This window comes from Temnothorax longispinosus, chromosome 7 (assembly GCF_030848805.1).
Source record: "Temnothorax longispinosus isolate EJ_2023e chromosome 7, Tlon_JGU_v1, whole genome shotgun sequence".
Taxonomy (NCBI): domain Eukaryota; kingdom Metazoa; phylum Arthropoda; class Insecta; order Hymenoptera; family Formicidae; genus Temnothorax; species Temnothorax longispinosus.
Window position 1 is genome coordinate 21,991,853 of NC_092364.1, and position 11,446 is coordinate 22,003,298.

General features: G+C 42.6%; 1 protein-coding gene across 3 annotated transcripts in view; it reads left to right on the forward strand.

Annotated features, from left to right (window-relative positions):
- The window catches only part of LOC139815563 (uncharacterized), a 38,321-nt gene extending 26,943 nt beyond the window's left edge, over positions 1-11,378 (forward strand). For all 3 annotated transcript variants that reach the window (XM_071782559.1, XM_071782560.1, XM_071782561.1), the window contains exons 7-14: positions 4,095-4,417; positions 6,085-6,436; positions 6,597-6,943; positions 7,868-8,243; positions 8,328-8,595; positions 8,681-8,866; positions 8,946-9,083; positions 9,229-11,378. In XM_071782559.1, coding sequence (XP_071638660.1) covers positions 4,095-4,417; positions 6,085-6,436; positions 6,597-6,943; positions 7,868-8,243; positions 8,328-8,595; positions 8,681-8,866; positions 8,946-9,083; positions 9,229-9,453 — 2,215 coding nt within the window. In that variant the 3' untranslated portion in view covers positions 9,454-11,378. The remainder of the gene's footprint in view (positions 1-4,094; positions 4,418-6,084; positions 6,437-6,596; positions 6,944-7,867; positions 8,244-8,327; positions 8,596-8,680; positions 8,867-8,945; positions 9,084-9,228) is intronic.
- Positions 11,379-11,446: the final 68 nt, after the last annotated feature.

An 11,446-nucleotide genomic window follows, 5' to 3' on the forward strand; every position in this document is an offset into this window, starting at 1 on the left:
GGCTGGAATGGCGGGGATTTGGAGGGACCGGGCGAAGGTGCGAGAGAGAAAGAAAAGGAGGATGCATCTCGAGAGAGAAAGCGAAAGAGTCTCGACGGCGGCTGGGACGAGATTGGGAATGCCAGTCTTCGGCAACTAGTCATCCTAGAAACGTGCTCGCGAGTGCCACGCCGACAAAAGGCAACGCGAAAAAGAGAGAAATCACAATCACCGATACGATCTGGCTCATCCTCTCGATTCTTCTATCCCACGATTAGAATAAATAAATCGGCGCCGATTGGTGAAACAGCGCTACGGATGTATCCTCCCTATTTTTGCGAGATCAGCCGAGATGAGTCAAGATGACGTGCTTATAAATGCACGATATTGGCAATAAAGATATTGGTAATAATTTGTACAATTACGAAGAAAATTCCAATTTCTCTAATTTCTAGTTGACACCATTGAATTAGAAAAAAAAAGATCGTATACGAATAACACGCGCGGACACAATAACGCTTGGAGTCACATTTTAACGGCGCTTATTGCCACTCGAAATACGAAGCGAGAGTGATGCGCGTGCAATATCATTCCCTTTGACATTCGCAGATCATCTTGCGATCGATATATCGGCTCGCGGCGACCGCACGCCGTCGACGCGCCTCGGGCGCAATCCACAGTGACGCGTTCGTGGCTAAGGATGCCCTTAAAAATTGAGAGCGGCACCTACACGGTGAACCCGGTCGCGAAAAAGAATGTCTCCAAGTTCCTCCTCTGGAAACATTGGCGGCGAAGGTAGGCAGTGAGAAAGAGACGTTTGCGAAAGATTGAAAAATCCGTTGAGCGAGTTTTAACAACGAGTCCCTAAAATTTTAACAATGAATTTACTGACATTAATATTGCGTTGCACTTTTGAATGCATGTTTTTTTTTCTTATAGAAGATAACACGCGTTCAGGTGTACGATGTTTTTATCCAATGTGGATAACTGTTAATATAATTGATATTTAATGTGTGATATTAACAATTAATCAACCATAAATTAACGTTCTACTAACACAACACGCAATATGTTATAAGCATCTGTTGGATCCCTATTAGATGTTTCACGGTGAAGCGATTAGAACGTGAATAGATATTATCGAGATTCATTTAATGGTGCAATGCAGCGATGCATCCGCATCATGCATTCGTCACTCCTGTAGCGCGCTGAGAAGAATCCAGGATTCGAGATGCTCAATAAACGTCGAGCGAGACTAAATCCGTCGGGCTATCGCGGTCAGCGTCGCCTTACGGCAACGTCGAGGTTCTCCCAAGTGACCCAGCTAGAGGAATTGTTATATGTCCACGTGTAATAACCCTTTGACATTTTCCAACGCTGTCGATTATTCCCCGTCCGACCACGTGCGTCCACGCATACAAACACACGCCATCATCATCATCATCGGCGATCGAGCATGATTCGTTCACCTTGCACACCTTAGTCTTGCTTGGCCGCACGCCTGTACCCCACGATGCACTTTAAACCGTTAACTCGCAATTATGTCAGCGCCGATTTCCGCATCGTAAACAACATTGTACAACACCGAACAGCCTTACCTACACGCGCGACTCGTTTCTTCAATCCGTTACGGGCGCCATATACTGATACATTACACACACGAGTGCTGTTTGGAGCTCGGCGTGTTTTTTTTTTTTTTTTTACCGAGGAGTCGCATCAGTGGCAGTGAAAGCGCTAGAAAGTATATTATATGGCATTCGTAAGTCTTAAAAAATATAATTTGGAAAATACGTACAACTTGACGACAGTTTTACTACAGTTATATATTCTAATTATAATTATAAATACGTATTATAATTCCACTTGTACGTGTAAATGATTTCAGTATGTAACGGTTTGAGAGAAACGAGACCCTATACATCTCATATTGTGTTACTTGTTCGAAGAAACTTCCTCCGTTTCTATGTACATTACACTTTTGCGATTACATGAGCGAGTAAACGTGCGACATTCGTCGAAGGACGATCTGTGTGTTTTTTTCTTTTTCTTTTGCGCAAGACGTCGCAGAGCTGTCGCGAGTTTAATCGCCGATGTGAGAGCGATTTTATTGCATGCAGTTTGTGTAATCGCATCTGATACGCACCCGCTTGCGCTGATCCGCGATTGTGTACATAAAGGCTCATTCTTTTTAGTCGCACTCTCTGGTAATCTCTCATTTTTCTCTCTTAGACAAGAGTGCGCCTGTCTTTCAAGAAGAAAAGTGCGACTGAAATGAACGGATCTGTAGTTGATAACTCCCATGCGATTCGCGACGAGTGACCGATGCATCTTTGTGCAATTAGCGCGTGCAATTAACACCGGCGCCAATTTCTCGACGATTTAATTTGCGTGCCGGAGCTATTTGCACGAGTCTCTCATCTGCGAGCGACAAATCAAATGTCGGAAGCTGGTGCCACTCCTGCAATAATTCTCGAAATTCAGATACACATCGTTTTCCAAATGTTCCTTTGTCGATTAGATAACTGATTATTCAATTCGTAGTTACGTAGCGTCATTTCCGATACTTTTTTTTCTAATTTTTATCTCCAGATGCAGTACCGTAAAAAGATTAAGGATATGCGGGGTTTTTTTCGTGCACGTAATGGTCATATAATGCAATACGGGAAAAATATGGTATTGGCGCGCGTTTCGTGACTCGCGGCAATAAAAACTTGTGCCTTATTCATTGTCTCGATATCATGCAGAAAAATACGAAAGTCACGGTGAAATTAATGAGACTGCCTGCGCATATAATAACGTATGATGTTTGCCTTCGTTAAATCATGAATCTGATCGTTATTGCGCCGCAAAAAAAAACTTTCCACTGAGTTTTCTCCGCATTACAGGCATTAAAACGCCGCGCTCCTGTCGGACAGTTATGCGCTACGCGACTTCGATATCGCTAATTACTCTCTTTACATCGGTAATGAGAATATTCGGCTCGTTGACGCCACGTCGCGTCGCGCGCGCGGTGAAAGAATTCCGAGGGAATTCTCGCGACGAAACCGAGACCTCCCGCCCGTGGCCGAGGAACGCCGTTGTAAAATCTATTTTTGCTGTCTTCGAGATTCTCTGCATCGACGTTATATCGTCGAACCTCTCGGCAAGGTCCCTCCCGATCCCCTCCGTCCCTCCCAATCGTAATATTATACCTGCAGAATACCTCCGGTCTGTCGAGAAACCGACAATCCGTCGGATACATTGCAGTGCCACCAGTTTCCCTGCACGATGTTCTCGAGCTCCCTCGGTGATATACATACATGATGAGAGAAAACAATCGGAGGCCAACTTATCAATTGCCATTACACCGTATGAAAAAGTATAAAAAAGTAGTCGCGGCGGTTGTTGGCAAATGCTAATTCGTGCTACTTTCTCGCTTGCTTCGAGGCGACGTGACATTCACAAAAGAAACGGAGAAATGCAACTTGTTCCGTTAAACCCGATAAAGGCCGCCGGAAGACGGTTTTTCAACACGTCTCGTTATCAATCGAGGTCGCTCCGCTAAACTTGTCCATTTTTAAACTTTTCCAAAGTCAAATCAATGTATGTCAAAGTTTCATATAGAAATACTTGGTGTCCGATAATAAGCGCACTTGGTGAACAGCGTGATATTTCTTGTTGAAAAAGAATTAAAGTAATATTTCCTCAGAGTTTAATCGGAGATCAATTTTTAAAGCTACACTGTTAAACATCTGGATGACAAGGGTCACGACTAAAAATTTCATTAAAGTAATGTGTATTAAAAGATGATCTGTCGTCCTTCGGGTTACCAGTTTTAACCTTTATAGCCTTCAGCTATAATGGATTAGAAGTCTTGAAAAGAAGTGAATAACGAAATATCATTTTTTAAATTAAATATCGATAAGTATCTATTATATTTACGTATGTCGCAAGACGACTTTTATCAAGGAAAAATAATTTCAGTCGTTAGTCGGAAATATCACCAAGGCGCTCGCAAGTTCGCACACCGTGTATTAAAATATGTATATGCACATAAATATCGTAACCGCACCGAGCTCGAGAACGCTCTGACAGCACGCGTGACAGCATACGGGATGAGAACCGGACCTGTGCAGTGTGCACGAGGATCGCGTGGACGAGGAGCGGCGAGCGAGCGGGCAGCCTCGGCGCGGCGGTGGCGAGGTGGCGGGTCTGGACGACGTCGACGACTCCTGTGCCGCGACGGTGACATCGTCGGTACCCGGAGCCGGTGGCATCCGCTCGCATCGACGCACTAGACCGCTCTCCTTGGCGGTGCAGCCTCTCAACTATCATCGCCTCGACCCGGATCCCCGACCGTCAGCGCAGAGCGTCACCAGGCATCACCCCAACATGACCAGCCAGGAGAGCATCGGTAGCTGCAGCCTGGACGTCGACCGCTCTGCGTCCGACCGATCAGGTTGGCTATCCCGCATTGAGAGACACGTAATCCCCACGATTATGTGACGCGTTACCGATAAGAGCTCAGTAATCGTCACCTTATTATCGAAAAGCATTCCCATGGCTATATAAATTATTTTTATTTTTTTAAGTTGTCTAATTAATGATCTCTCCTAAGTTGCGTATCATTGAGAGAAAATATCTAAAAGGAAATCTGGAGATACGTCTAGAATTCGTGATATTTAAAAATCGAATAATATATAAGATATGATTAACTAAAGTTTTACGGAGAGATGAGAGCTAGAAATTCAACAATTGAAATGTTTTTGAATGGATTATGGATTTTTTAGTGCTAATATATCTCTAGAACGTTACGATTCTTTGGCAAAAGAACTTTGCTGCGATGACAGAGAATCTTCCCTATCAAAGAAAACGATCGCTTCTCGCAGAGAATTGTCTACGAGAACTCGGTCGGGTCGAGAATGATTAGCGTCGCTTGAGCGAAGAAGTCATTTCATGGAAAAAAGTGGAATGCGCTTGAAAGAACGTGGGATTATGTCGTACAGTTTATCTCTTAAACCAATTCCTTCAATTATCTGAAAATGCGACAATTAATTGACTGAAAGCCGCACGTTAAATATCTAACAACCTTGATATTACTTAATCAGTAAAATATTCCCTCACATTATATTTTACTTTGGCTCTTTGCGAAAAACATATATTATATCGGGCATTGACTACAAATTCTGTATTTGTGCATCGCGAATTGATGAAATTTCTTAGGAGGACAGAAGGATTGTGCGCGATTAGCTCAGATTTAAAGACTTATCTTTTGTATCGCGATCTCAGGTATTCCATGGACCGAAATCCATGCAGATTTTCGAGGCTTCAAGGTCGGTGAGGTCGCCGATCTCTCCACCGTTACTTTCTCGCAGGTCGGCGGGCGCTTTTTGCTCGCTCGAAATACCGATCGGATTTAGCCCGTAGGCAAGTTTGCACCAAGTGCAAATGCTTCTTTTCCTCATCGTTGCCAAGAAGGCACTGACGAGGGAGTCTCTGCTCAGTGTTCCAGGACCGTCACGACGATTTAGACGAGCGTGGAGAACTTTCTGCGGGCTCGTTGGCTCATCTCAATTCCGCGAAGCGCGCCGGTTGATCGTAGTCGAAAACTCCAAGTGTGACCAAGCCGGATTTCCATCCGGTTGTTTCGGCGTAGCGAGCTTGGAGCCGCTCCACCGGTTCCCAGGAAATAAGGTTGCGTCGCGATCACGACGCGAATAACATTCGTTTAACGCGAGTTGGCGTGTGCATAGTAGCGTGGGCGACAGGGCTTTTCGAAGGTGAATGTCTCGTCGGCCAAGCAGTTGGCTCGCGGACATTCATCGTTAATGGAGAGCATACGGTGAATCGAGATTTCGTGAATTGAGATAAAAGCGTAACAGAAGGATCTAAACGCCGACAGATAAATTTGAACGTTCTATTGCGGTTCAATCTGCGCAGCTCTAGCTCGCCATCGTTACGATAATACGAAGCAACCAAGTTTACAGGATTGTAATATCTCATTCAATCGCGCGGTGTGCGACGTTCGTGGCGATTTCTACGTCTTTCGTTCCGAGCTTTTGAGAATCGGAGCCGAAGAGGATCGAGAAATATTCGCGAGTATTAGATCGAAATTTCCACTTTCAGAGAACACCGTGGACTCCGTGTCCGAAAAGACTCTGCACAGCCTGAACCTGTCGTGCAACGGCGAACCGGTGCCGTCATCCGAGAATTTAGCGAACGGTAGCAACGAGACGTTGCAGAAGTCGCATCTCACCCCCGACGAGAAGAAGTTGAACGCCAGCAATGCTCGTCGCGGCAGCCCCGAGCCGGAGCTGACGGCAGCGAAGAAGCCTAGTTACTTGGGATTGGCGTGCAGCATAAGCGGCTACTCAGGAATCACCAGGTACGACAGTAAACTGAGGGAAGGATTCCGCTCGAGAGACAGCAGTCCCGGCACGAGGCTGATCACGAGGGACACGAGTCCTGCAGGTTTCAGGTGAGGTGTTAGATTCATCGAGAGACACGGTAGTGTCTCGCGACAAATACACGCGCAGCGCGATACGGCCGTGACTCTTTTTCACGCGTCCCTTTTACCTCGCCGCGCCGCGTAAAATGTACGTACGACTCTCAATTAAATAAATATCTGAAATCTATAGATCCAACGAGAATCTTAACGTCCCGACGTCCCACCATCCGCCTAAGAGCCAGTCGATATCGCCGTTAGCGATGGAGAGACAAAACGGATTCACGAACGGCGTGAAGGAGGAGTGCAAGGTTGAAACATATATGGAGAGTAGAAGTTCAATCAGCATGACATGCCAGGGTTACTCGGAAGTCGACAAGGGAGTGTCGTTGCACGCGGCATTTCCCGAACTCAGTCCCATCAGGATGAGCGCTTCCGCCAGCAAACGGAGCCCCGGATTGTCGCCGATGATGTCCTGCGGACAACAGAACAAGTCCGTGGGCACAGGTTTCTCCTCTCCGAAGCAAGGCGTCACTAATCGTAAGAAGAATTGCTTTCCATAAACGACTTTAATACGCTATTAATTTTATCTCTAATGGTTTTTGTGTAATTTTCTCACATACCTTCTTTAAGCTATATCTAAAAACTAATTCCCTTTTCAATTATTAAAAAATCAATTTCGACAGTTGTGGATCATAATATTTCAAGAATAATTTGAATAATGCCCTCGATGAAAATTTTAAGTAATTTATATTCGATATGTTGTATATTAAGTAACAAAATTATAGCCAGACTCAAATTTATTTTATATTATTTATTTATTAGTGAATATAACATTAATGTTGTATATTATTCTATGTTAACTAAGTTTAATACAGAATATAATATTTAATTCGTCGTTAAGTTGTGGGTCATATTACATTGACCTATATATTTATGTTTTGACATTAACGTTGATGTTTAACGATTGTTGTCATTCGATACATGTAAGAGATACATACGCGTTAGCAGTTAGTCCGTTTTGTATCGTCTTGTTTGTTGTACCGTCTTTTATTGTCGAGTTCAGCTATGCTTAGTATATTTCCTCTAATTTGCTACGTTTCCTCTGCTAATTCCTCTGGTAAAGTAACTTCTAATTTAAAATATCTTTTTTATCTTTAATTATATCTATCGGTAAATACTTGATATTAGATTTTAATTCTGATTTATGTGTATTTATATATTGCTATTTGTTGTTAATTTTATTTTGGATTGTTCTTATGTCTATCAAAAAGAAATACTAAGAAGCCCAAAACTTTGGGCGTTATATTTTTATATCAATTGTTAAGTAATTATATAAATGTTCGCACCAACATCTCTTTATTGGTGGAGTGACTTAGTTCGAATTACTAGCCCTTCTGTATTATCATTTATATTTTATATTATTTTAGATTCTTTTATTTAATTTTTTTCGTTTTTTTGCAGTTTCGGGTGCATCGTTTAGCGATACTAGTATTCTAAATGGCTCGTCGGTAGAGGTTGAGAGTCAAGTGCTAAACACCTCGTCGAGCAGCGAGAAATCCTTTATTCAACAGCGAGTGGAGCGGCTGTATGGTCCAGGTGCTCTAGCGCAGGGTTTCTTCTTCAAACGCAGCATCACTAAGCTAAATACTAGCGACAGTAGTTTCAATAAATCCAGTAATAACAATGACATTTCGGCAGACAACGCTAACACGGAAGAATCGCTAAAGAATCTGCCTGTCCTGCGACATTTGCGTCCGGAATTTCGGGCGCAGCTCCCTGTAGTCAGTAGTAGAAAACCCACAGACGGCACAGAACAAGTTATAAAGCCATTACAAAGGTAAGCGTCTATACTTTAACCGTAAATAAAATAGAAATTGTTTTAATTTTCCTTTTTGACGACGAAATACTTTTATACCTTCAGGGTAACACCAATGACGCGAAAAAGCGAGCAGAAGACTCCTTCAACTACGAATTCACAAAACAGCGTAATTAGAAGAATCCCGATTACCATAGAGGGTGACGTATCGCAGCGCGATACGGCTGGTAAAAGCATACCTGATCAGCAGCCAGCTGCGCCGAAAGTAGTGTTACCCGTGTTAGAACCTAGCGTCAGCTCGACGAATATAGCGAAACAAGCTCAAGAGGCGGAAAAAGTAGTCGAAGAGAAAGATGGTCATTATTTTATGAAGGTAATTGGAAAATAAATGCGTATATTACACGACACAAATACCTATATTTTTTGGCAATGATAATTTATAAACACTGTGCTTTTAGTTATTGAAAGAAGAGACAGATAGACTGCTGTCGTTGGCCGCATCTGCTGAGGCCGAGTTAGCTAGCGGTGATACTGTTGCACTGCCAGAAGAGGCAGCTGGGAAGCTGCGATCTGCCGCGGGAAAAGCAAGACTGTTAGCCTCACAGAAGATGCAGCAATTTGAAGGATTATGTCAAAAGAATATCGTAAGAAACTTTCTAATTGTTTGTTTCTTATCTGAAGCACTAAACCGATTACAATTAATGTCGTGTCTTGATATTTTAGAATCAGATGCCGGGTGAAGAATTTCCAACGACGAACGAGGACTTGGCTGGCTTCTGGGACATGGTGATGCTGCAGGTTGTTCAAGTAAACGAACTTTTTGACCAGATAGAGAAACTGAAGAAGTCGCAATGGCAAGAGGTATGACGAAATATTATTGTTGATACCGAATCATCCTCTAACTTTTCGATTCATATTCCGTCTTTGAAATAAAAATTAAATTACATTCTGTAACATTTTGATTTTCCGCGATTGTACCTCTAACACTTTATTCCGTGTGCTGTAGGTCATGCCGGACAAGAAAACCGCGTCGGCTTCGCAGCAGAACGGTAAACGCCGAGTCATACCAGTCCACAAAGCGAAACCGACCGCGAACAGTGAGGCAAACAAAAAGGCGCGAGAAGCGAGGGAGCAAGCGCGACGACAAATGATTGAGGAACGGAGACGAGCGATGCGCTCCAACGCGCAGAACGCCGATAATTCCGTCGAGATCTTCGCTCCCGAAACGTAACGACGAACCATTGTATGTCGAGTCCGAGTTTGATCGAGCGATACTATCGCTCGACATTGCGACTCCTAAGAAATATTAGCGCGTATAGACCGTCAGTTCGAACGCGAAAGGCAAGAGAAAGAAAGGGCTCGAGCTCGTACACGAGACGGCAATCAGCTTCGGCAAAAAAAATCAAATTTGCTTGTTATAATTATCATTCAAGATATTATCCTTTGCTGCGCGCGTGCGCGCGCGTGAATCACACGTGAGTTATGCGCGGCGAAGAACAGGAAAGTATTAAGCAGATAGATCATGTAATATGTGTTGAAGTTGCTGAAAATTTAATACTACTACAAATAAGAAAGAGAGGATATACATACGAGTTAACGAAGAGCAGGTGTTTACGTTTTACAGCGATTTCTCTTTTTTTTCATCAAACTTTGACGTGTTTCGAGCATTCTAGCGCAATAACGCGATACGATATGTGTCGCTCCTTGTCCAGTAAAGATATTTTATAAACGAAAGGTGAAATATTTACTGTAGCACTTTATCAAATTGTTTTTCTACGTTACGTGTCTCTCCGGACAGAAATTATTAACTTATATTTATATTAATATTAAATTAAAATAAGTTACGTGAGACAGAAGTTAGGAACAGACGACTGAAAAAGGAACGTGGTTCCGCAAGAATTTTCACTAATGGGAATCAGTCGCATTTTAAAAGTCGAGAGATGCGTCTAGGTTAAGGATAAAAAAATTGATAAGAATTTGTAACATATAATAATTTGATATATACATATATATATAACGATTTTTTACACAAATACATTATTTACTAATTTATTTAGGATAGGTTCCGTTTCGATGATTCACAATCTCCTTAACCTAGACGGACAGTTTATTACGTAGCTTATGTATGTAAATAGAATTAATGAATATTCACATTTGCACAAGGCCGACTCCACGCCGAGTGTTCGCCTAATAGCTTTTTCTATCAGACGTCGATAAAGTTTCCCCCGTTGAGAGATATCGTCAACACCAGGTAGGAGTAAAAAGATTCCTATTATTCTTATCATATATATTGCGCGTCTCACGGCGATAAATATTATTGTATTATTATTGTTCTAATTATGATCATGTGCAGTTACACCCTCGCGTCTCCCGCGCGAAACGTGGATATACAAATTGATCCCACGTTCTCCTCGGAAACGCTCTTAGCGATGTTTCCAGGTTTCGCGCGCGAGGCTAAGGCTAACAAATGCGCTAGGAACACTCGACTGGCTAACATATTTTTTTGACTACTTGTAAGATGATTGTGTTTGACGAATCGTCGAATATTGCACATAATTTGAAACGCTTGTCGAAAGAGACAGAGCGAGAGGTGTATATCCGGATGCAAACGCGTGGCAGATGCATTGATAATATTCTCACTATCGCGACGAATCTCCGCGACGAAAATCCGACTGTGATCGACGTACGTATCCGCCGAATTTGACATTCCTACGACAAGAATATCTCTCGTCACGACACGTCACATCCTTCTTTTCTTCGCGTAGTTGTACGATAGCGTTACTCCTCGGCGTCCGATCAATGGTCAGCGGTTCTAACGGCAAGTCATCAACCAAATAACACTCATACTCTAAGTAAATAATCCCACGCGCGTCGTCATACACGAACTGTAATCGCGATTCCGTTATAATGTTACATTTCTTATTATAATTGCCAATTACACTCGTCTCATTCGAAATTTTCATACAAATTTGCCCATATAATTTATTGATTGTTGATTCCCTTGGTGCCTTCATTATTTATACGTGTGTACATACATACATAATCGACTGACAGCCGACAATTTCATGTACATGTATCCATTTAAGTTATACGTTCGACCGAATTTCACGAAATCTGTTAATAATTGAAAATAAAATAAATAAATTCCATTATTTATCAGTCAAGTGTGCTTGAAAACGTAAACGGCGTTTTCGAAAAGTTAATCAGGCTGGCACAAATGAGAG